Raw genomic sequence first — 26,577 nt, 5'->3', positions numbered from 1 at the left:
TAAAGTTTCAGTCAAAGTGGAGCGCAGATTTTCCATAAAACTGAAAAGTGACAAAAGGTGACATGACATGAATATCACAAGTGAATTTGCGCTGCCACTTAAATAAGAAACACAAAACAAGGAAGTCTAAAACAAGTCATTAAAACTTTGACCAAAACTTTCATAAAAAAAAGTCTGTTTAGACAGCCTTTAAAACAGCAACGTGTTGAGTGCTGTGTTGTAGCAGAGAGACATCAATCAATAACTCCTGAAAAGCTTCATATCGGTGGAGGCGTTCCCAATGATCATAGAAGTCAAAATGCAAAGATAAAGCTGGAAACATCTGGTAAAAATGTCCCAATATATTCATTATGTGAGTGTACAAGTTATTTTTTGCGCTTCAGGTCACTGGTGAAAGTGATGAAGAAACTGATGATGAAAACCGCTGGGGTGCTGACGAAGAGGATGACGAGAACACGTTCTTTGACATGGATGAGTTTGTGCTTCAGGAGAGCACCGGCTACATGTTACCAACGCTGCGCTTCTTGGCAATATTCCACACCGTCATCTCGCTCGTCTGCCTGGTCGGGTACTACTGCCTGAAGGTGGGGAATGCCTTTGTTTGGCTGAAAATGGTCACTTTCTAAAAGATGCAGTCTTACTGTCCCAGTGTTTTGATTTCAGGTTCCTTTGGTGGTTTTTAAGAGGGAGAAGGAAATTGCCAGAAAGCTTGAATTTGATGGGCTGTACATCACTGAGCAGCCATCTGACGATGATATCAAAGGCCAGTGGGATCGACTTGTCATCAACACCCCGTGAGTTTGTGGCCTTGTTAAAAATGTGGTTTGGATTTTGTTTGAAATTATCTCGTTTAAAAATAGTATATAAATATACGTTCATCTGGACGTAGCGTTTTCCAGATGAACAGAATCAACTTTTGGAGGTCAGACTGTTACCTTTATAGCACACAAAGTGCTTTCTACTGTCTTCTTCACCCAGTCACATAAATATTCATACCAGGCTTTTATCTATCCCAAGCACTAAATTTTCCCACTCCGATAAACGCATTGGGTGCGACTTGGTTTTCAGTATTTTGCCTGAGGATGCTTTAACACATGGACTGGATGAACCGGAGATTGAGCCCAGATTGATTGATAAATAAACCAATTCCAGATGGATTTCTGATTCTCATTTATGTCTCCATTTGTTAATTGTCTGATCATTAAATATCTGATATTAGGGTTAAATATTAGACAATATTACAACAGGTGAACTGAGTCTCTGTTGTTCACTTTCCATTACAGATCCTTCCCAAACAACTACTGGGACAAATTTATCAAGCGCAAGGTGAGTGTGGAGGAATGAGATGACCATTTTCCTGGATTAATGTGGGATTAAACCTATTCTTAAATTGAAAACCTTTTCATGCTAGTTTTGAATGATTTTTTTAATTTTCTTCTTAGTTTGGGACTAGGCTTAATCTTCGATGTCAGGGAAGCTGGTTTGCAGGCTGTATTATATTCTAAGCTTGACCCTTTAGCGCGATTAGACTAATGTCGGTGTAGCTCACACTGAATATGGAAAAAACACATATTTGTTTTTCTAAATTGCAAAATCCCCCGAGGGTACTTGTGTTTTAAGGGTGACTAGTGTCACTTTCTCTAAACTGAAATACTAGACAAACTCTCAAACACTTTAGACTTTCTTACCCACAGCTTGGAGTAATAGAAAGCCACTTTAAGCAAAAATACAGTTCATGATTTGTTGGGAGCTATTCGCCTGTTATTCTAAGATTGTTCCCCATCCCACCCACTGTCAGATGACTATGTATGTGTTGACTTTTAAATAAGATAAATAAAGATAGTTTTGAACTGTGAAACATGCAAAGCTGCCCTCGAAACAACTTAAGAATAAAATATGGAGCTGGAGGTGTAGGAAGAGCCTCTAATGGTGGTTGGCGAACAGCTTGTAGATACATTAACGCCACCCTCTGGTGGCAGTTGTGCATTACATTAGATACTACACAGTTAGTTGCATGCCATTCAGTTTTTGTTTTTTTTCATTGCTAGTTAAAGTTAACTAATGAACCTGTTCTCTCCTGTGCTCCTCTATATGTGCAGGTTATTAACAAATATGGTGATCTCTATGGAGCAGAACGCATTGCTGAGCTTTTAGGCCTAGATAAGAGCGCTTTGGACTTTGACCCCACAGTGGAAACTGTTGAGAAAGAAGCGTCCCTGGTATCCTGGTGAGAACACACCTCCCGTTTTCTTATTCCTCCTTCAGAGATGCGCATGCAGTAAACACATTTATATATTACATTACGTGACTCCAATGTTGTAATAGAGTACAGTCAAGGAGGGTTTTTAAGACTCTCCTTGACTAGAGATGAACAATTTTGAAGAGATGCACCTGGTCGTTGGCAAGAACTGCCACAGAAACTACAAAACTGTACCTACTCTTATCTATCTCTATTAACATGACTTGACCAAGTACAAACTCAGTTTTTGTTGATGAGTTTAAATATATATGTAAACACAAACGCCTTTCACTTTGTCATCAACAGGCTGAGCTCCATTGATACAAAGTACCACATCTGGAAACTGGGCGTGGTCTTGACTGACAATGTAAGTTTAAGTCCACATAAAATCTACCATCAGTGTGATGTTCAAAAAGAGCCTCATAAAAAAATATTTACCTTTTCCTCCTCCAGTCTTTCCTGTATCTCATTTGGTACACCACCATGTCTATTTTTGGACACTTCAACAACTTCTTCTTTGCTGCTCATCTGCTGGACATCGCCATGGGATTCAAGACCCTTCGCACCATCCTGTCATCTGTTACTCACAATGGCAAGCAGGCAAGTAGTTTTACCAGCAGAGGGAGCCAGAGTTCAAGGAAAAGCAACAATTGCACAATACAAGCGTTCTACTCGCTTGAACTCAAACAATGAAAGAAATGATTCCTGGTGCATTTTTGGCTCATCTTTAAAAAGTTTCAAAACTGTATAAAATGTATTTGTTTCAGCAAACAATCTTTGTCTGAGTCTATGATACATAACAGAGACCAAACAGGGATGAAAGAACTAGCATCGTGACTCATACTGAATATAAATATAATCAGATCATGAAAATAATACAAACAAGGAATGGCTCAGAAATCTGCTCCATGGAATATTAGATAAACAGTCATGAGAAATAAATAAAAAGACATAAAACAGTTAAGGACACAAGATTTTGCTTTTATTTTGAGGTTGTTGGAACATTCATGCAGATTTTTCAGGAATAGGCCATTCCTACTGACTCCAAAAGCTGTCAGGAGGTGCCTAAAAACTAACTGCTAAATGAGCAAAGAGATGGATGACAGTATAATGTTTTGGGTTTTTTTTGGTTTTTTATTGTTGCTGTTTGTCTCTTTACTTGATGTTCAACGAAGCCTTCTGCAGAACATGATGGTCTGATTCTGTCGGCTCATCAGCTCAGGCATTTAGTTGCCAAGGCTTGTTAGGGCTTCATCTTTGTCTAATGTAGGAAGACAGGGCACGACCCTATTAACACTATGAAATATGTCAGACTGGAGTTAAAGTTTGCTTCTTTTCAACAGTTTCGACAGTTGGACTGAATGACAGTATATAAAACAGATGGTATACATATGCAAAGCATCAACGGGGAAAGATGATGTGTGATGGCACAAACCTTGGGTCTTGCACTTCTGAAGGTCTTGAAAGTCTGAATACTGATGAAAGCTAAGAAAGTACTTTAGTGCAGAACTTTATTTGAAGAAAAAAAAAAAAAACCCACAGTAGCATTGACACTTTTCTACAGTCTGACAGAAACTGCAAAAATTACTCTCAAAATTTACAGTCAAACAAAAAGGAAGGCCCCAATTGTGCCTCTGAGACGAGTCTGTCTCCTCTATTGTTGCCTCTAATCGTCACTGAGATTAAAAGAATTTCAGATAAAATGTATCCAATTAAAATGAGTCTCCTCTCCTTTCAGCTCGTGCTGACTGTGGGTTTGCTGGCTGTGGTCGTCTATCTCTACACCGTGGTGGCCTTCAACTTCTTCAGGAAGTTTTACAATAAGAGCGAGGATGAAGACGAGCCCGACATGAAGTGCGACGATATGATGACGGTATGTCTGACCACCTCCGGTGCCTATTCATGTGAAAGTGGCTGAAAATTGAAAAATACCTTTCTTTTGTGGTGAAAATGAAAGACTTCATTCCTTAGCAAGGACACATTTTGAGCTGAAAGAAAAAAAACATGGGGCTTTTAGTTCGAATGGTTGACTTGAACATGTTTGCCTCTTAGCCTTGTTCAGGGTCCAGAGGTAGAAGGTGTCTATTGGACAGCATTTTCTTATCTTTTATAAATTATTTCCTAGTTAATGTTTCTACAAATGAAGCCTCTAAATAGAGTCTTTATACTGGAAGTACAGTAACAGCTTACAAACGATTTTTCATAATCTTTTGTAAAACGTAGACCTTGATGACTCCTTTTTTTTTAACCTTACTGTAATAGATGGCTCAGAACCTCCAGCTGCATCTCCAGTGACACTCAGTCTTCAGCCATGTTTTGTAGTTTGAAATATAGAATGAAAAAAGAGAAGTTTCCACTTTCATACTTCCCAGCCAACACTGAATGAGGTGTAGCTTCCTTTAATGCCTGTTTCCGCCCCTCTGTAGTGCTATATGTTCCACATGTACGTGGGTGTGAGAGCTGGAGGAGGTATTGGAGATGAGTTAGAGGACCCAGCTGGAGACCCATACGAGCTCTACCGCATCCTGTTCGACATCACCTTCTTCTTCTTTGTCATCGTCATCCTGCTGGCCATCATCCAGGGTACGTGAAACTATTTCTCATTATCTGCGTTTAAGTTAAAAACCACACAGGTCTTTGTTTTCTTCTCATGCTCCTCTAACAGAGAATTGCACCTTTCTTCAGGTTTAATCATTGATGCCTTTGGTGAGCTGAGAGACCAACAGGAGCAGGTGAAAGAAGACATGGAGGTAAGACTCTGCTCTAGCCAAGCTGTCTGTTGCCAGCTATATTGTTGCGTCAGTAAGTGACAGTATTCCCTTCCTGCTTTATGTGAGTTAAGGAGCATGAACACAGGAAGCAATTTATTTGCCTCCATCGCTCTTTAGCTGATGGTTTTTGCAAACAGACCTTTGATACCTGTTTGTCCTCTAATGCTTTTACAACCCCATCATAACTTTAATGACCGGAATCCTGTGTTCTCATTGGTGGTTCAATTGTTTGTCTAAAAATAGAGAAAAGTTTAACTTGACTTTTAATCACCGGTGATTATTTCACCCATCGTTGCGTGAAGTTGACAAATATCATTGACTTTAAACAGTCTCTGGTCACTACACTGCTGGTGATGTAATAATCCTATAGTCAGTCAATCCAACTCGAATTGTTTTTGAGTGTTTTCTTCATTAGTTAGTTTATCCCCTTGTGCCACAGACTAACTTAATTGTCTAATTAATTGTCTATTCCTGTGAGCCACACTGTGCAGAGGAACAAAACTGGCACAAATAAATAAATGTGCTGATAAATTAACTGAGAATAAATATTACAAATAACTGCAGGCAATAATTAATTTAGGCATTTTTCTCCTATTTGTCTGTAATATAATGTTTTATTGCTCCAATTGTTTTATTCTCTCAGTTGTACGACACTTTGGTCAATACTTGTTGTTTTTAAATGTTGATAAGGTGACTTGACCAGAATGTATGGCAAACTTTTTTCTTGTTTTGCATCTATTTGCATTTGTTTCCATTTTAGCTTTCAATAATTCAAATTATTGTTCTTTTAACATATTTCACAAGAAAAAACTGATTAGCAGAAATCTACTTGGCAGGTTCAAATAGGATGATGACAGTCATCACTAATTTTCGATCCCCACTCATTTGTCTTCCAGACCAAATGTTTCATCTGTGGAATTGGGAATGATTACTTTGACCGGACGCCTCATGGCTTTGAAACTCACACCTTACAAGAACACAACCTAGCCAACTACCTGTAAGTACAGAAATATGACCAAACGTAATGTGACTGAAGTTTTCCCCCTTTAACACTTGTGCCTCCTGTCTGCAGGTTCTTCCTGATGTATCTGATTAACAAGGATGAGACTGAGCATACGGGTCAGGTATGTGAGCGAACACCAGTCTGTAGTATTTGGTCATTTTAAACACGATATGCATAATCTGCCGTCTGTGACCAATCTCAAAAGAACAAAAGGAAAAACTGGAATGTAACAGACTCTAACTTCAGTAGGTTTACTTATGCAACATATCAAGTGGGTTGAAATGTTGCACAAGGTACAGCTTTGCTGGAGAAAGAAGCAATGCGTGGGCTTCCTTTGACTTCTGATATTAAGTTGTTATTGTTGTGCACCTGAGATTCAACTTGGTTTTCTGTTTGATGTTCGTGTACTTTTTCTTAAGATACAAATTTAGCAAAGAAATAGAAAGCTTGCAGTTGTTATTCCTTTAAGCTGCAAAGGACCGCATTCAGCTACTAGGAGTGAATAAGTCACAAAAACAGTGTAATCACTGACATGCCGTTGAGCTACATCCTTAATCTGTCTACTGACGGGATATATAGTCACTGCAGATGGGATGAAACTATTTCACAACATCATATATCATCATAGTATTAATGCAACTAAACAAGTGTTCTATCGTTTGCAGTCAGACCATCTGAAATTTGTGACACAAAGGGCCAGATTTACTATGCAAGGCTTATTACCATGATAGTGCAATTGCAAAAACGTAATGATGGGAAGGAAAAGTTCTGAGGCTAATCTGCTTACAAGCCACCGATTTATAAACAAGAATGCAGTCAGTCTATTCATGGGCCAAGAACAGACAGACCTGATGAGGGAGCATGAGCGAGTGACTAATGTGCTAACAAAAGTACTGCATAAACACAGACACGCGTTCCTCTCTTAAAAAAAAGAAATAAATAAATAAGACAAACTGAACGTCTTTCATATAAGGGCGAAATCTTCTGCCAGAAATTACTGCCGCCTGCGTTTGGTCCTGAGGTCTGAGACTCAGGTGGCGCACAGGATTCATCAAGAGGAGGGCTGCGTCATGATCCTGTTCTACTGTATAAAAATGTAATCTGCGTAACGGCCGATCTGCTGTTATAACAATGAACACAGACTATTTATTAGGTACACATTGATAGTACCAAGGTGGACCCTCCTTTGCCAACAGATTTTGTTCCATATTGACTTGATGGCATCAGCTACACGCCCGTGAGCTACACGCCCGTGATATGAATCTCAAATTCTCAGTTCCGGATTAGATTGAGACCTGATAACATTAGAGGTCATTTCAGTACATTAGACTCACTGTTACATTCAAGAAATCAGCTCAAAATGATGTTGAGACATGGCATGATGTGCTGTTAGATAGCAGCCATTAGAAGACGAGTACACTGTGGTCAGTGACACATTGGGGGGAGCAGACATGGTTAACACTAATACTCTGGCATGCTGTGGTGTTCAAATTAGTTGGTTTAAGGGGCCCAAAGTGTGTTAACAAAATATCTCCCACACTATTAAGCCATCAACATCGGGCTGACCCACTGATATGAGACAGGGTGGATACTTTCACATTGTTTATGCTAAATTCTGACCAGTATCGAAATATTGCAGCAGAAATTGTCTTGACCCTGTCTGCTGAGTCATTGCCGTGTGATTGGCAAATTAGATATGTGTTCATGTGGCTTAATGCACATCGCTTTTATTTTCTGCATGCGGTGTGACACTGTAGATAATTACTATAGTCAATATTACATATCGTAACATTTAGACATTAATCAAACAAACTAACACACTTTAATATATTAATACTTCAATATGGTGTGTAGGAGTATATAGGAGTCTAAAAAAAAGTGTACACTGTTGATAAAAGACAAACAGATGTCTGTATAATATATTGATCTCTATGTAGAAACGTGACCAAGCTTAAAGCACTGAAAACTGCTCCACTCCCTCTAAAACAAGATGCATCTATGTGTCTTCTATTGGGATTATTAGTTAATCCATTTCATGTGGGACCCAGAGTTCCAGGAGAAATTCTGGCACTGCACTCCGAGCTCTGAGGCATCCACCTGTGCAAGATACGCACCCAGTCTCTCCCACTCTCCCATTCTCATTTCAAATAAATGAACAGTCCTTGCGGCAACTATCACAACCACATCAAGTTCAAAATAAGATGTGCTTTTTTCTACGTTGGCATGCATGCATGCAATAACGCAAGCCACAGAAACACCTGTGTCCACATCTTTGACTTGCAAAGGTGACTCTGCGCCTCTTTAGTAAAAGCACGACAGTAGCTTCTTAAAGCCAAAGGAGGTTTTTGTGATGACGCAGATTGTAGGTAAATCTGGCCCTAACAGTTTTCTGAGGACAGAGGTCAGCAAGACCGAACAGTACAAAAAGATCTGTGAATGAGTATAACCAAAACTATGTGCAGCCGTGGACCCTTTAAATCATTCCCTTCCCTTTTCAGGAGTCATACGTGTGGAAGATGTACCAGGAGAGATGCTGGGACTTCTTCCCCACTGGAGACTGCTTCCGTAAGCAATATGAGGACCAGCTGGGTTAGAGCGGGTCGCCTCGTCTGCTGCTCTGAACCCCAATCTCCACTTTGCTTCTACCTGGAAAAAAGACATTGAACTTGACTTCACCCTGTTACCAGAACACACACCGTCATAGTGTCGAAAAATGTAAAGAGGAAAAAAAAATCTGAATTCTGACACAAACGCAAAACATAACGACTCTAAAATTTACAACTGACGATTGGACATTTCGGGTTTGCGTGTTCTTCGTTGTTACTGAAATAGTCTCCTGCCACTACGCCTCTTTTATGCAAATAATTCTTTTAATTCTGATTCACATTGCCTTTTTTCACTTGCTTAACCCCAACCTGCTGCACAATTTGTTGTTTGTAGACATCTGATAATTGTGAAGGGTTACAGCATGACAACTGAATGTCGGAATATGCACAATTTCTAGATTAGCGCCAGGATGTTACGGTCACTTCCTACCCAAACCACAAGTGAATGGATGTGTGCTGCTAGTAATGATCTAGTTAACATCCAAAGAGTGAGACCTGATTTGCCTTTCAAAGCTGGTTCAAACCTGTCTGATGACATGAAGATGGTTCTTCCAGGACCAGAGACAACTCTCACTTTAGGTGTTTATCAAGTGCCGATGTGCCTTATGGAAAAAAAAAAAAACTATGCAAAAGAGAAAAAATATCATTTTTGCCCCTCCTAACACAAGCAGTGCTCTGTTCTGGATTAGCTATAAGCAAATTTAGGTAAAGCTAGTTTTGGGCTTTTACATTTAAAAAAAAGAAAAAAAAGAAAAAGAAATATTTGTTGTATAATATCTAGATGATCCTTGTGTAAATGTTGCTTAGTTTGGTTTTGTTCCTGAACTGTGGTGTCCTGCCCACCTGCACTTGTTTCTACAGTAGAGGAACCCCACAACAAACGGACAATTAAACAGCAAAACTTGGGTTGAGAATTTATTGACGACAAACTGGTTACCCGCTCTTGTCTGGCCATTTATATGTATGTAGTAGCTTTGGTAAACTGCACTTCTTTTTTGATGAGGGGAAGAAAATGAATAAAGTAAGTGACGCAGTGAACCAAACGTGTCGTCTGTGACCTCTTTCACTACCCGTCTGTCACCAATCCTCTGAAGCAAAACACTCCAGAGTCAAAACTTTCACAGGGAACAGAGAATTCTCTCTGAAACAGGGTGTGCTCCAGGAACGTTTTGACATACACTCACAAATGTTCGAGATGTACTGTCCCAACCTTTACACCTCCAAAACAAAACATATTGCCTCTCTTACAGCACGGGGGGCAGGTCCATGTGAAACGAGGAAGCATCAAACTTTAGCATCATAAACTTCCAGGTGGACGTAATTTTTCAAAGGATGGAAGTTGAAGCGATTGAACTGCCATGACCAAGTTCCCTGAGGGTCAGGAGATCATGCTGTCGAGCCAGTCCTCCAGGTCTTCCTCAGTCATTTCCTGTTTGCTGGGCGCAGACTGTGGAGGTGCGATGTCTTTGTCCTTCATCACCTCCATCATCTTCTCTTCTATTGGCTTTGCTGTCACGTCTTTCACTTCCTCACATTCTGCAGGTTAATAACATGATGGGAGACATATTTTTAGTCTTTCCTCTAAACTTGCCTTCTGCTAAGTAATTTTAACTTTATTATCTGTGCTTTGATTACACCACATGTGAATATTGCAATCATGCAAAGCATAAAATCAACAACCATCCAGCGTCTCTAAAACTCAGTAACATTATTATATTTAAAATACTAAGTGTTAAAAAAATTAATACTTCTGTGGTATGAATCTCTGTTTCAGAGTTATGAGCCGGTAAGTGTTCAGTGCAACTGAAAAATTTGCTTTCAAGAAAATGTCTTAATTTGCTGCTTAATAAATATCCAGCTATTACTGCAAATAGCTGGATATTTTTCAATATGTAAAGAACAACCTGCTTAGTCTTCAATTTTTTTTGCGTTAACATTAGGCTTTAAACATTGCCCAAAGTAACTTGTCAGCACAAAAGGTGGAAGTTAACATCCTTGGTAGCTTATCTTATCTCTCTAGTAGTTAATCTAACACCACGTGTGTGGGGGGGGAAAAAAAAAATCCTAAAATTGTAGGTTTTTTTGTTTTGTTTTGTTTTTTGTTAAAAATAAATACTTAAAAAAAAAAATAAATGTATTTACATGCTTAGGTCCACGTTGCCTGACCGCCTGGCAGGGTAAAGATAATAAGCGATCAGTTTTTTACGGCTGAGGGGTAAAAACTAATTAAAATAAAAATATGTAGGAAAGATCCTTAGTGTTAGTATTTTTTTTTTAGTTGGGTACAATTTTATTACATCTTGCCTAATGAGCCATTGATGGCTGTTTATTGAGACTCTGGATGTCGGTGAGTCAAATGCTTTCAAAAAGCAGTTTTTCTTGTAATACCTGTACTGATTTTTCCAAATGTTGCCTACAACACATGACCGTCATACAATAATAACTAAAAACGCTAAAATGAGCCCAATAATCTAAACTAAAACCAAACAATTTCAACAATAAAAAAAACAAAAAAATCCACTCTGCAAATTAGCTGAAACTAAACTGAATTAAAAAAAAAACAAAAACAAAAACTAGTCAATCCAAAATAATAAAAAATAATAATAACTCTATTAAGATCTATAGCTATCGAATCTTTAGGTCCCAAAGTTTCACAATGGCCACTTTTAAGGTTAAACTGCTAGCATGCCATGTTTTGTTTACTCTTTCCAGTTAAAAGATTATGATCTCACACAACTGTCAAAAAGATATATGTTGTGCATGACAAAGTAAATATACAGTATAATATTATTAATGAATTTCTTTCTTTACACTAAGCTAACTGAAGCTTACTATTCTCCACACAGACAAGACAAGACGAGAGCGACATTAATCTTCTACATTTCCCCCAGGCTATCACACATCGCTCAACGTGCAGGGACAGACTATCATTAAATATACTTGCCCTTCTCTTTAACAGCGCTCTCCATTTCTGCACCGCTGACAGGCTCGTTTCCTACATCACCTGACACTGGTTTCTGTAAGTTGAGCAGGTTGTCCAGCTCTTCATCAGCATCATCCACCAGAGTCTCAGTAGCAGCAGCTGAGGAAGAAAGCTGTGAGCCTGAGCCCCCCACTGGGTTTGCATCCACGGGGACTTTCTGGCTGATGCTGAGGCTTTTTGAAGCTGTGGATGGAGGTGTGAATTTGGACATTTTTGGCACTTCCTGTTTAGGTGCTAGAGTCATACTGGGCAGCTCTACTGGTGCTGAGACCTGAAACATCAGGTAAAGTAAAAAAAAACAACAAACAGCTCTTGTCATGCATGTCTCTGAGAAAAACACAAAGATACAGAAGCCATATTTTCTTTTTTCTCAGAAGGTAATCAACACAGTGTATTAATCTACTGGGTGAAAATAACCAGACATGTATCAATAAATACAAAAAGGTCAGTCTATTGTTTTATTTTTATATATACTTAATTTAACCTGACATGCCTCCATGCCATATCTTGCAACCCTAAATCCCAAAAAGTTGGGATGCTGTGTAAAATGTAATACATGAATGCAATGATTTGCAAATAAAATCTTTTGTTCACAGAAAACAGAAAACCTAATTCCTCCATATAAACATATTTGTGGTTAAAGTTTACCTCCCGAACAACACCCAACCACAGTGTGCTGGGCATCAGCTAACACTTGCCTGAATCAACTCGGGCTCCAGGTCGAGTTTCTGATGCAAAGGCACTTCTTGAAGAATCTGGGTAAGAGCTGGGAGGTCCAAAACAATCCCTGCCATCTGGAGAACAAATGAGAACACAGACTGCAAACAAATGTTTGTATCTACAGAGTTTAGGTGAGTGAGAGCACTATCAGATTCAAAGTCTTCATAATAAATGGATGAACTTTTGTCCAACATTAAGCACATGAACACTGTACTACAACAACAGTATGAATCTGATATCTTAATCGGAATATTCTTTATAACTGTAACTGCTGTGTATTTTAAAGACTTAAAACTCCATAAATCAATTTTAAAAAGGAGCGGTGGTGATATAATTTTACCTGACTGATATCAAGCTGGTCCATCTCCCATTCTTTTTCTTCTGCAAACCGGAAATGCGTGAACGAATCCCCTGTGAGAAAACGATGCACAGAAACAAAACGTTTTGGCGTTATGACCGCAGCAGTGTAATCCCCAAACTATCTGTTAAAGCTAAAACTCACAGACACATTCACTTTAGTATTTTTTTCACACAAACACAGCTCCTGCCTCTGCAGAGCTTGTACAAACCAACAGAGTGGCCTTCATGTCCACAATGTCTACGATGTTTTTCTCTGGAAGGCAAAAGCTTTGTGTAAACTCTTGATCAGTTTGAGCGTTACAGCAGAGCTAGTCTGCTTTCGCAGCATTACCGGTCTGAGGGCTCTTGTCACTACAAAGACACTGAGGATGTATTATTAATAAGCGCACAGCAGCGGTGCCACACACTCAGCAGACAGATGAACAAATGAGAAAACCGTCAAGATGAAACTTGTTGTTTGAGTGTAGCACAGCGCGCGAGGAGCACCTGAGTCAAAAAACAGCATCCAGAACAACAAGGCCACATGTCAGATGTGAAGCACCACTCTTACAGCTCCTCATTTTTGCATGTGGTTATTTCCACAATGTTCTAGGAGGATGTCATTTTGCTGGAAAAACAGGTCGCTTGTAGAAATTTTTACACTACAAAATGGAAGTCTTTCTTTATTCTAACTGAAATCTAAATATTCTTAAATCCCACAACATTTTCATCCTTCCTTTGTGAAGTAAAGAATGTGGGGATAACCTAAAAGGAACAGCTCATCTGAGATAACGCAACACTTAGCAGAACTAGAACACATCAATTAATCAATGAAAAAAAAGTGCTAAAACCATCAAAAAATAAAGTTAAACTAGACTTCTTTATACCCTCTGGAGTTTTTGTTTTAACTTTATTCCACTTAAAGGAAAATTCAAGGTTAGACACCTGCTAGAGATTTTAGTGTTAAAAATGATAGAGAGAGGTCTTGGAGAGAGTTCTGTCTGATTTATTATACACATTATTATTCAGAGAAGATATTAGGGACAGGATGAATGCTGAGGGGAGTGTGGTATAACAGAACACTTTATATTTTTTGTCTTTTTACCCTTTTAAGTTTACATACTGGCTAAAAAAATGAACTGGATGACAGATTAAAATATGCTTGGTTGCTAGCAAAAAAAGGTTTCATGCAAAAGTAGCACAACTGGCAGGCTCCTGTGTACGCAACTGTTTTTTACCTGTAAATGTCCATTTAAAAGCATTGCAACCAGGATACAATCAGCCAACTTAGCATAAACAGTAAAAGGAGGAAAAGGAAGCAGTTAACCTGGCAGCAACTTGTTGCTAACTAACATGTTACAGCTACAAAAACAGAGCACCCCTGCACACAGGCATGCTTCAAGCCCCTCCCACCACTAGCAGCTGAACACATGAACAGCAGCACAACAAGCTTGGCAAAACATCTTAAAGCCTGAAACCCAGGGCTTCATAAAATAAAAATATTTCTGAGGTCATTAAAGCTCTATTTCAACAACAAAAGTATTTCAGTATTAAACAATCATAAATGTTGTACACCCTTAACATTAGCTGTTTAATTATTAGCAATTACCCATATTTTCCATCTGTTAAATAATGATTAAGGTTTTGTATTTTCTTATTTATTTCTATTTTTATTTCTTTATTTTGAAATTTCAATTTCAGTAAGTTGCAGTAAGTACGTTTGCTTCTTTTAGTTTAGTTTTTATTCTTTGAAAATGTTTAGTTTTAGTTTAGTTTTTTGTGCATAAGTATCATTTTATGGGCACTGGGCTCCGTCACTGGAGACAAGATTTAAGAAATCAGTATAGGTATTACAATAAAAACAGACCTTTTTGAAAGCAGTTGCCATGCAGCCTTGTAGAAAAACTAAGGATATAAATTATTTGTATTTTGCTTTGTTTTTTACACCTATGTCTAATTAAGAAGTAAAAAGCATTTGAGAACAGCTCTTAAGAGTGGGGTCTGTCTTGCATTATGGCCACTGTGGTGCTTGTAGTTGGACCTTTTCTTTACAATATTTTTTCTGTGTAGTTATGAAATAGTAAATCTTAATTTTGTAAATCATTTGAAATCATTGACAGATAAATCAAGCAACCCTGGGATCCAGGAAGTTTTCAGCAACTTCTAAAAAAATTTAAAAAATTATATACATATCATCAATAATCATCAGTTGACCACAAAAGTATGATATTGAAAATGAATCAGGTGATACTGGCCTCAAGTACACAGACTGTGGTCAGTCTGCCACACACAGATGGACAGTCAGTGGGAGATCTGACAGAAGAGCTGCAGTCAGATGCAGCTTCGCACTTTGTTATTCTGCCCTCTGCATATTGTATTATGGACACTCTGCCTTCAGGTGTGACCATTAGCACCATCTGCAGTTGTCAGTGATTTGTCGTTCAAGAAGCAAAAGGAGGTCAAGAAGGAGAAAATGCAGGAGGGCTTTTTATCTTCAGGCTGAGTCCCTGCTGTCAAACAGGGTGAATAAAGATGAGTTATGAAAAGGAGCATTACCGAGGTTACAATGACAGTGACGGAGATGGATTAAAAGAAAGGAATGGGAATGTCAGCTTTATGTGACGGCCGTTTGAGAGTACCTTTATGTTGAGACAAAGATTTTCCCCTTCACTGGGAAACTGTGAGAAAATAAGACCGGGATTTGGTAGACGAGAAATCGAACCACATCGCTGCTGGCATCTTAAACAGATCAATGATCATTTGCTAAAAATATTCTGCTAAATCAGAGGGAACCATTGCTCAGTGATAAGATCAAGAAACAGCTGCCAGAATTGAATCACCAAGCTGTGAGCTGAAACTCAAACTAGCTTTGCTAAACTACCTATTAATTACATCATTTATATTTTTTTTAAAGTACTCTTCACCTAACTACACAGGTCTACTGACCCTTTAAAATAAAGCTATGTCGCCATGCCATTGAAGAACTTTGTTTTATGTGTCTTCTACCTTTGAGTCTCTGTGCCACCACAACTGATCTGGTATTAAGTAATCAGCTTTAATTTATGAGATTTAAAAAAATGTTTTAACTGCTAAGGAATTATAGCAATTTATATTTAATCAGTTATTCACCAGCAAGGCCACCATGAGGCAATGGTATCTCTGATGTTAGAATGTACCAAATTGCATAAATAAATCCTTTATGAGCTACATTTCAGACATATGTGTGGATTATTTTTAACTAGAAGTGTTCTTCTGCTGTTTTTATTTCCAATTATTTAATTTTTTCCTATCATTTTTTCATCACGGTTTTTAGGGCTGATGCCAGTAAAATTTAAGGAGCCAGTATCATTTAAGTGTGTGTGTGTGTGTGTGTGTGTGTGTGTGTGTGTGTGTGTGTGTGTGTGTGTGTGTGTGATATATATACATATAAGCTTGTAATCTTAGTTGGAAATATCCATCCCCACCATGTGCTCAGCTGTGATGATATTCTGCTAAATGCACCATAGAAATGGCTGCTGCTCCCTGAGCTCTGATCTGCTGAAGGTTTCTACCTGTTAAAAGGGAGCTCTACCTTTCCACTTTTGCCAAGTGCAGCTCATTGGGTTTCTCTATATTATTGTGGAGACCCCACCATACCTTCAGGTGGCTGTTGCATAAACTAAACTTAGGTGAACTGAAAAGCTAAATTTGTACTAAAACATAAAACTGTCCCTGGTTAGCACTCTCCCTCCTTTTCTGTTTCCTACTCCTCTCTGTTTAACATCCCGTTCACTCAGTCTCCTTCAGTCCAACACAGAGATCTGCTGACATTGGTAAGCTGCCTCCCTCCTACATCTCAAAGCCCAGTGTCCTCCTGATCTGTGTCCATGGAAATATCATTGCATGTAATTCAGAGGCACTGATACAACCATGGCAACTGCTGCCAGCAGGGATGAGAGAAACTTCTGTCAAACCTCCATAAGACACAAAAAGAGAGGAGGAGGACATATAAGCGAGACAACGAAGAGAATGAAAAAGGCAGACTTTTCCTTTCTGCTCAACTTCAGTACCCTGATGCTGTTTTCAGAGTCGATTCTAACATCTACAGGGAATGTGCCGCCTCAGATGTGTCACCCAGCAGTGTGAAAAACATGGCTGGTATTTTACTAAATACTGGTACTATGATTTAGTTCACATATAACAATAATATCTGGGCTTCATTTGAAAATGTTTAGCTGTACTAAAGCTGCCACAGTGAGCTTAATTATTGATTAGTCAATTAATTATTTTGCCTTTTTAGTATTTTCAGAAGTGAAAATCCACAAATAGGAAACATTTAGTCAGTTTTGCTTGAAAACATGCTTTAAAGGCTTAACTAAGTTCAAATAATCAATAGTAAAAAATGCATTTAATTAACTGTTTCTCAAACTCAGTGCTGTAAACGGTTTGAGTTTTGACGTTTTCAGAGAGGAAAAGGACCTTTCAGGTTCCAGACGGAGAAAGTATTTCTGATCAACCAAACTTCATGAAGCTTTTTTTTAAATTTAATTTTCTTTTCAGATTAAACAACTAAAGTAATATACCAAACCTATATGTTGCTGTTCACTCTAAAAGCTACTTACAGAGATGCACTGATTACAATTTTGTAGGCCAGTTTCCTTTTTTCCCCTGCCTGTAACTGACAGCATATACAAACAAAAATAAACTTTTTCCTAAATTTAAAATGTTATTTTCATATTAAAATATATTATTAAACTTTACTTTCCCCCAAATTGCAATAAGTTAGATCATTTACCAGTATGTTTATATGTCTACCTTTTTTTTTTTCTTTTTACACTCTAAATAAATAAATGATTTTCCTCATAATAGTTTTGTTTGCTGATACCGAGGCTACCGGTTGGTCGCTAGCTCTGAGCTCTGGCTTGATTTAGCATTAGCTACTTTTCGTTTGTTATGTTTTATAAATGCCCATGTGAGGTTTTTTTTTTTTTGTTTGTTTTTTTTACTTACAGCATTAAGGATTTTAAAAACTTAATTTAGGCCAAATGAATTAGCTTTAATGTAACACTTTTCTATCAGATTTCTGCTTTCTTCTAATCTGTAAAGTAGATTCATTTATGAAAGTAGAGGTGTGGTAATTGTCCGTCCTCTAAAGCAAACCCAGTAAATTTATATAAATGTGATTGTTATTTTTGATTGTGTAACACTTTTATTTATTTATGTATTTACAGTTATTCTTTCAAAAAATTGATAACTACTATTATTACGGTATGAAAACTGTTAATACTTCTGTTGAACTGTGGTAGGACTTACCGGTACGTGTGATCACTTACGTGATTTGGAGGTCTACGGTTACATTAAAAAATAATAATAATAATAATTTAAGTATAGCCATGTGATTGTTGGGAACCAAGAGTAAATATTAAATGAGCTGCAGGACATTTTTAGTCAGCTTCAATGTTTTGTTTTTCCAGATATGTTTTACTGTGTTATATTTAATCAGTGAAAGATAAATTTAACTTTGGAACCTTTTCATCATACTGTGTGGAAATTCTGTTAAATGCCATGAACCTAACCCATGCCAGCACATATACCCTCACTATACACAAATGATAAAAGATCAATTCAAAGTTCAAATGATTGTCTAAGTGTGTAAGTCTGGCCAGTAAACCTCGGTGAGTTATTCTCAGAGAATAAACACTGCTTCACTCATGCCGTGTGCTAAGTGGCTTAACTGGCATTGTGTAACTTTTTGTATAATGTGGTATCCTGTCTCTTGACATCTTGCTGGCTGAACCCCATTTTAACAAATGAGGTTTTCTGCTCGCAACCGCAGCTTTGCTGAGCTATCTATGGCCCACTCTCATCTTTTATATCTGGGATGTGTTGTTCGCTGTCGTTGGCTTAGCTCCTGCCTTTCTGTTCCACTCTGCTCTTTTCCTGCTCTACTCAACGCCACTCTGCTTTCACCTCGCCGCTATTCATCTTCACCCATCTCCTGAGATGTGCTCAGTGTGACAGTCGAGCTTTGGTAAAGTCATGATAAAGACAGGCTACGCTGGTTCTCTGTCACCTGGTTATAAGCACAATGAGGAATTGAAGAAATTTGTATAAACTGTAACAAGACTGCAGCTTTTCTAACCTAAAAGTCACATCAGAGAGTGGTGTTTTAGGACTTTGAAATGTATTTCTTTATTCATTTAGTTTGTAGCTTCTCCAATCTGTTTCTTTATTCTCTTTTATATGATTTTATATTAAGTGTATTCTTGATACACACAGCCTAAGCAAAACAAACTATTTGAAGGCATTTCCATGATCCCCGTTAAACTGGAACTGAACTCTTAACATGTTTTTTTTATGTTCAAGGTTACTGTGGTTGGTTTTGTGATGCATATTATTCACATTTTTAATGTGATCCAAGATTGGGTACCACAAGAAGAAGTGCGAAAGGAACTGACTTGAAAGATATTTTCATGCCGAAACCTGTACAGATCCTCTGTAGCTGGTTACCAAGTACTTGCTACTAATATCACAGATACAGACAATCATCAAACTAGGCATAGGATGTACTTCCTGAGGCAGCTGAAGAAATTCAACCTGCCAACACGGACGATGATGCAATTCTACACTGCAATCATCGAGTCCATCCTCACCTCCTCCATCACCGTGTGGTACGCTGGAGCCACTATCAGGGACAAACAGAGACTGCAGCGTGTTGTGCGCTCTGCTGAGAAGGTGATTGGCTGCAGATTCCCATCTCTGCAGGACCTGTACACCTCCAGGACACTGGTGCGTGCCGCTCGGATCTCAGCTGACCCTTCTCACCCTGGACACAGTCTGTTTGACCTGCTCCCCTCAGGCAGGAGGCTCCGGTCCATTCGCACCAGAACCTCTCGCCACAAGAACAGTTTCTTCCCGTCTGCTGTTGAACACATGAACAATAACCGTATGACTGTTCCCGCCACTAACACATGACCCTACGCTGTGTTCACTGCATCATTCCATGTTTGGCACTGTTCACCACCTGCACTCATGTATATATCTATCTACTTAGCACTTTTAATTCTTATTCTTATTTTTATTTTCATGTCTATTTAAGCGTTATATGACAGTATATTTGCACTAAGCACCGCAGCAATTTCCTAATGTTGTAAACCTGCTCAACATTTGGCAATAAAACCCATTCTGATTCTGATTCTAAAACGTGGTCTAGCATTAAGGGATAATCAGTATCCCTTCTACCCGTTGACAGCCCACAAATGTCCTGGCTTGTATTGATTTCTGTGGGGCCCTCCAGATGTTACCTCATCTGCCTAAGCAAGCCAAGGTATCCTACCAGATGACACGCAAAACACTCACACCCTTGTTAACAGGACCACACCTTATGTATATAGTCCTCTTCACCAACCAAAATCGGCTCACTGTATAAAACTGCGGTCCCACCTTAACCTTGATTACTCTTCTTTGCTGGAGCAGTGACTGGCTGAACAGAAACAGGAGGGATATGTAAGGAGATGCAATACCACTGTTCAGTCTCCACTAACACTTGCAGTGAAATGTTGACATTTTATGTGACTGGAAGAGGAATACGCACATTCCCTGCTCGCCCTTCTGCCTCCATTTGCTACGAGAGTAATGTAGTGTGATCAGTGAATGATTACTTCTCTTTTAAACTGGCTGTCGTGGCAGATCCTCACTTGATAAGAGAGGAGATAAAGCAAGGCAACTCATAAAAAACTTAAGAGCAACTGAGTGTTGTTATTATTATAACAGTGACAAATCCCATGTGATATGTCTTTGACAGTGCTAAGGGAGACAGACAGAATGGGAAATCTAAGTAAAGAAATAAGAGAAGAGGGCTGAAGGAAGAGGAAAAAATGACATCTAAAAGGGTGAAAAATGAGATGCACAGATTACAGAAAATGTGCAGGAAATACCGTTTAGAGAAACTCCAATTTGCGATGTGTGAAGCTGATTGTCTTTCTGAGAGCCCCAGCACCTCCAGCATGCTCCCTGTCACGCCTTTTTAACCAAACCAATTAGCCCAACATGACATGGCGCTGAAACCCAACTACGCGTCGATAAATCACTGTCTGCGCTAATTGCAATTAAAATCCCGAGCAAACCAGGCGAGACAATAAAGAGGGCCGAAGCTATTTACTCTTAACTTTTAATGGTTATTGTGCGAGGCTGTGTTTATGTCAAAGTCATATCAGAAGAGCTCCAATCCACTCGAGGCTTCGTTCTCATTAGGAATGTATTTTCTTTGGCTTGTTTGGAGGTAAGAGGCTCAAGCTCGAGCACTTCTCTGCAAAACTCATCAATCACATTTAGCATTTGATGTGAATCTTCATTTCAATATTCTTCATTTCCGGTTAATACTTGTACAGCTGCTGTTATTGTGTATATATTTATTTATATTTAGATTCCTTCATACATTCTTATATAGTTCTATATTGTGTATTGTGTATTTTGTTGTACAGTTATTTTATTTTCAACTTTAATTTATATATTTATCTTATTCTTCCCAGTTAAATTTACCCTTCATTCTAATTTGTGTTGTACAGTTATTTCATTTTTAACCTTAATTTATATTTTATTCCTTCCTAGTTAAATTTACCCTTTTTAATTTTTCATATTTATTTCCTATCTTATTCATAGCCTTTTCCTTTTTTGTTCTCTTTAGGTCACGAGCAGTTGTCCAAGCATTTCACTACATATCGTACTGTGTATGACTGTGTACGTGACAAATAAAATTTGAATTTGAATCTAGTTTAATTATCCCATCACTTTCTTTCATGGACGTTATTAGGTATTATTAGGTAACAGTAAGTGCTGTATTTTTATATATATATATATATATATATATATATATATATATATATATATATATATATATATATATATATATATATATATATATATATATATATATATATATATTAGGGGTGCAACGATACACAAAATTCACGGTTCGGTTCGATACTTTGGTGTCACGGTTCGATATTTTTTCGATACAAAAAAAATGTTCATGCCTTCTTAATTTGTCATTTATTAAAATTATAAATATATATTTTAACTCAAAAGTACAGTTTTTAAATTTAACCCTAACCCTTGTGCGTGTTTTTTATTTTGACAGCGAATGCGCACCTGCGGACCACTTATGTGCAGCCCTGGTTATATAGCTCATCATATTGCAGCCACAGAAATTCTTTTGTCCATGAAACCATAAAGCTGCACTCTCTTTTTGCCTCATAGTCTGATTTGTCATAACTTCTCCGTTTTGTGGTAAGCTTTTCTTTGGCTGTCACTTCTTCACCCTGACCTGTCTTATTTGGCTCAGCAGAACTAAAATATATATCTGTCTGTGAAGGTTCTGTCACGGTCCTGGGTCGGGTCGACCCAGCATTTTGAGTTTCTTATGTTTTGGTTTAATTTTGCATCATGGATTAGTTATTCTCTGGTGATACTGTTTTGATTACAATTATATTCTGATTCTTTAGTTATCTGATGATGATGTTGATGACGATGATGATTATTTCTGGTTTAGGTTGCCTGTGCTTAGTCTTCTCTGCCCATATGTCCCTCTGTTTGTCCATGACGTCATTATGCCTGTTTACGAGTCTGTCTCTGTCTGGCGTGTGCTTCCTGTTCTATTTTGTAGGTCTGTGTCCTTTGTCAGTGCGTTCAGCTTTGTGCTCTCCCTGTCTCGTCAGTGTAATCAACGTCAGCCGTGTCTCCCAGCTGTTTCCTCTTTGCTCCGTTCACCTCTTGTATTTAGTGTCTGTGTCTTCCCCTACTCGGTGTCGCATCGTTAACGTCTGTTCACCCTCGCTTCCTCTGTGTGCTCCGTTTGCCAGCCAGCCTTCCTGCCTACTTATTCCGTTCTTCCAGTTTAGTTAGTGTTTTTCTGTTCTGCTTCTTACCAGCAATAAAGCTGTGTGTTTTGAATTACTTCCGCCTCAGTGAGTCCTGCATTTTGGGTCCTCCCTTCCTGCCTGCCCACACTCAGACATGACAGGTTCTCAGTCATCCAGGTCATCGTAGTCAAATATATATCCTGCTGCTTTTACACACGCACTCACATAAGCTCAGCGATTCTCTGCGCGATCAACCTCTCACATGTTTAAGCTGCGGGAGATTTCACTTGTCATGTTTGCATAGTAAGCTAACGATTAATAAGACCATGTCAGAGGAATTGGTGCTCAAATTATCATCACTCACAGATCAGTGCTGTCGCTCTCTATACACAGTTCGCACGATTGCAAAGTGAACGCAAAAAACAAGCGCAAATTCAAACGCGATTTCAATATGTCATATATTGACAGTGGCTCACCGATGCCAATGACATAATTACCCAGCTACATTTCTGAAAGAATGCAAAAGCATTGACATATATTTTTCCTTCCTACAATAGCCCGACGGGCAGGGAAGAGATAGATTTTGGTAGCCCGACTGAAAAAAATCGCTAGCCCCAGGACGTTGGGCTAGCGATATTGCAAGCCCTGTATCTGATTGAGGAATCACTCATCTTTGGAAAAGAGAGTTTATTACAGAGAAATGGCTCTTTCCAAAATAAAAGCTATACTATCCGCTTCTTCTGGGCTATATTCTCAGCAGCATAAGGAGAATCATGTGCTAACAGCTGTCTAAATGACTCGGCTAAAGTTAGTAGCATGCTTGTTGTTTTTGTCTTTGCACTAGGATGATGTCGGCGTAAATGTGCAGTCATATTCGTTGTGTTCCCACTAGTGCTTTCAGGTTAATCTCGTTGAAATGACCTTAACGCCACAACACGGCAAATCTCCGTTAACGAGCTACCGCCGATCGCCCCGTGCATGGGGCTAGACGGCCAACATGTCAACGAGCTAACTGCGCTAACACACTAGTTCCCACCCATGTAATTGAGCATTGTGTGGCACATCCAACATACTGTTTTACTTTAGTCCATGACTCGCTTACCTTCAGGGTCATACGTTACATGAAAACCAAAATAATTCCAAACGCCAGATCTGAATGAGGGTGGGGGAGGTGCCCTGCGCTCTTCCTTCTGTCTATGCTGTCTGTGTTGAGCGCTCAGTGGATCTGCGCTCGACAGTGCAGCCTAGGCGGAATAGTTGAACGCAGATTCACTGAGCGCTCAACACAGACAGCATCGTCAGAAGGAAAGTTGATAAAATAAATTACAAATGTTGTATTGTTCAATACATATGCGTACCGAACCGAAAGCACTGTATTGAACGGTTCAATATCGATACGAATATCGTTGCACCCCTAATATATATATATATATATATATATATATATATATTAGGGGTGCAACAATACACAAAATTCACGGTTCGGTTTGGTTCGATACTTTGGTGTCACGGTTTGATATTTTTTCGATACAAAAAAAATGCCTTTTTAATTTGTCATTTATTAAATTTTCATGGCACATTCCGCACCACATCTCTGTGCGTTCATCATTTGTTTGAAGCCAGCTCACCTCCTGCAACTACTTTTCCGAGAATACGTGCTTCTTTTGTGGTTCGGACTCCTTCTGACATTTCTTTGGAGGTAGAGGAACATCACAGTAATTGCTTAAAGGAGCTTGCTTCTTCGACATCTTTAAGAGTTCTAAACAAATGTCTGTCCTCCTCCTGAAAATCTTATGTATGCAAACACGCGTTGCAACTTCTTATCTTGTGCCCGTTTTTTATTTTGACAGCGAATGCGCACCTGCGGACCACTTATGTGCAGCCCTGGTTATTTCGCTTGTCATATTGCAGCCACAGAAATTCTTTTGTCCATGAAACCATAAAGCTGCACTTTCTTTTTGCCTTACAGTCTGATTTGTCATAACTTTTCCGTTTTGTGGTAAGCTTTTTTTTGGCTGTCACTTCTTCACCCTGACCTGTCTTACTTGGCTCAGCAGAACTAAAATATTGTGGTGAGCTCAGACAACGAGGAGACGGAGGTATCGTTTATATATATATATATATATATATATATATATATATATATATATATATATATATATATATATATATATGTATATATATATGTGTATACATATATATATATATATATATATATATATATATATATGTGTATACATATATATATATATATATATATATATATATATATATATATGTATATATATATATGTGTATACATATATGTATATATATATATATATATATGTATATATATATGTGTGTATATATATGTATATATATATATAAAACACCCAGCACGCCCCTGCGGGCGGTTTATCCTTCAAGCTCGGGTCCTCTACCAGAGGCCTGGGAGCTTGAGGGTCCTGCGCAGTATCTTAGCTGTTCCCAGGACTGCGCTCTTCTGGACAGAGATCTCCGATGTTGTTCCTGGGATCTGCTGGAGCCACTCGCCTAGCTTGGGAGTCACCGCACCTAGTGCTCCGATTACCACGGGGACCACCGTTACCTTCACCCTCCACATCCTCTCGAGCTCTTCTCTGAGCCCTTGGTATTTCTCCAGCTTCTCGTGTTCCTTCTTCCTGATATTGCTGTCATTCGGAACCGCTACATCGATCACTACGGCCATCTTCTTCTGTTTGTCTACCACCACTATGTCCGGTTGGTTAGCCACCACCATTTTGTCCGTCTGTATCTGGAAGTCCCACAGGATCTTAGCTCGGTCATTCTCCACCACCCTTGGGGGCATCTCCCATTTTGACCTCGGGACTTCCAGGTTATACTCGGCACAGATGTTCCTGTACACTATGCCGGCCACTTGGTTATGGCGTTCCATGTATGCCTTGCCTGCTAGCATCTTGCACCCTGCTGTTATGTGCTGGATTGTCTCTGGGGCATCTTTACACAGCCTGCACCTGGGGTCTTGCCTGGTGTGATAGACCCCAGCCTCTATGGATCTTGTGCTCAGAGCTTGTTCTTGTGCTGCCATGATTAGTGCCTCTGTGCTGTCTTTCAGTCCAGCTTTGTCCAGCCACTGGTAGGATTTCTGGATATCAGCCACCTCCTCTATCTGCCGGTGGTACATACCGTGCAGGGGCCTGTCCTTCCATGATGGTTCCTCGTCTCCCTCCTCTTTCTTGGGTTTCTGCTGCCTGAGGTATTCACTGAGCACTCGGTCAGTTGGGGCCATCTTCCTAATGTATTCTTGGATGTTCCTTGTCTCATCCTGGACTGTGGTGCTGACACTCACCAGTCCCCGGCCCCCTTCCTTCCGCTTAGCGTACAGCCTCAGGGTGCTGGATTTGGGGTGAAACCCTCCATGCATGGTAAGGAGCTTTCTTGTCTTTATGTCAGTGGCTTCTATCTCCTCCTTTGGCCAGCCTATTACCCCAGCAGGGTACCTGATCACGGGCAGGGCGTACGTGTTGATGGCCCGGATCTTGTTCTTACCATTCAGCTGACTCCTCAGGACTTGCCTGACCCTCTGCAGGTACTTGGTGGTTGCAGCTTTTCTAGCGGCCTCTTCATGGTTCCCATTCGCCTGTGGGATCCCCAAGTACTTGTAACTGTCCTCTATGTCTGCAATGTTGCCTTCTGGTAGTTCAATCCCCTCAGTTCTGACTACCTTCCCTCTCTTTGTTACCATCCGACTACACTTCTCCAGTCCGAACGACATTCCAATGTCATTGCTGTATATCCTGGTAGTGTGGATCAGTGAATCGATGTCTCGTTCACTCTTGGCATACAGCTTGATGTCATCCATGTACAGGAGGTGGCTGACAACTGCTCCGTTCTGTAGTCGGTATCCGTAGCCAGTCTTGTTAATGATCTCACTGAGGGGGTTCAGGCCTATGCAGAACAGCAGTGGGGACAGAGCATCTCCTTGGTAGATCCCGCACTTGATGGTGACTTGTGCTATGGGCTTGGAGTTGGCCTCTAGTGTTGTACGCCACATCCCCATTGAGTTCCTGATGAAGGCTCTTAGGGTCCCATTGA

At 39.3% G+C, this 26,577-nt stretch overlaps 2 protein-coding genes across 5 annotated transcripts in view; one reads left to right on the top strand and one right to left on the bottom strand.

Annotated features, from left to right (window-relative positions):
• ryr3 (ryanodine receptor 3) overlaps nucleotides 1-9,532 on the top strand; it is a 112,013-nt gene extending 102,481 nt beyond the window's left edge. For all 4 annotated transcript variants that reach the window (XM_085383107.1, XM_085383106.1, XM_085383105.1 and 1 more), the window contains 12 exons: nucleotides 384-584; nucleotides 664-794; nucleotides 1,284-1,326; nucleotides 2,100-2,227; nucleotides 2,546-2,606; nucleotides 2,693-2,839; nucleotides 3,978-4,112; nucleotides 4,666-4,822; nucleotides 4,925-4,989; nucleotides 5,907-6,007; nucleotides 6,083-6,134; nucleotides 8,512-9,532. In XM_085383107.1, coding sequence (XP_085239233.1) covers nucleotides 384-584; nucleotides 664-794; nucleotides 1,284-1,326; nucleotides 2,100-2,227; nucleotides 2,546-2,606; nucleotides 2,693-2,839; nucleotides 3,978-4,112; nucleotides 4,666-4,822; nucleotides 4,925-4,989; nucleotides 5,907-6,007; nucleotides 6,083-6,134; nucleotides 8,512-8,607 — 1,317 coding nt within the window. In that variant the 3' untranslated portion in view covers nucleotides 8,608-9,532. The remainder of the gene's footprint in view (nucleotides 1-383; nucleotides 585-663; nucleotides 795-1,283; nucleotides 1,327-2,099; nucleotides 2,228-2,545; nucleotides 2,607-2,692; nucleotides 2,840-3,977; nucleotides 4,113-4,665; nucleotides 4,823-4,924; nucleotides 4,990-5,906; nucleotides 6,008-6,082; nucleotides 6,135-8,511) is intronic.
• A 465-nt stretch (nucleotides 9,533-9,997) lies between these two features.
• The window catches only part of aven (apoptosis, caspase activation inhibitor), a 44,585-nt gene continuing 28,005 nt past the window's right edge, over nucleotides 9,998-26,577 (bottom strand). Inside the window, exons 3-6 of the mRNA XM_085383110.1 lie at nucleotides 12,663-12,733; nucleotides 12,301-12,396; nucleotides 11,564-11,873; nucleotides 9,998-10,155 (exon numbers count right to left, since the gene is read on the bottom strand). Of these exons, the coding sequence (XP_085239236.1) occupies nucleotides 9,998-10,155; nucleotides 11,564-11,873; nucleotides 12,301-12,396; nucleotides 12,663-12,733 (635 nt within the window). The remainder of the gene's footprint in view (nucleotides 10,156-11,563; nucleotides 11,874-12,300; nucleotides 12,397-12,662; nucleotides 12,734-26,577) is intronic.

The sequence above is a fragment of the Rhamphochromis longiceps genome, linkage group LG15 (assembly GCF_057381845.1).
Source record: "Rhamphochromis longiceps isolate RC_006_pf linkage group LG15, R_longiceps_female_GT1.1, whole genome shotgun sequence".
Taxonomy (NCBI): domain Eukaryota; kingdom Metazoa; phylum Chordata; class Actinopteri; order Cichliformes; family Cichlidae; genus Rhamphochromis; species Rhamphochromis longiceps.
Note: the sequence above shows the minus strand (reverse complement) of the source record. Positions and strands in the feature narration are given on the sequence as shown.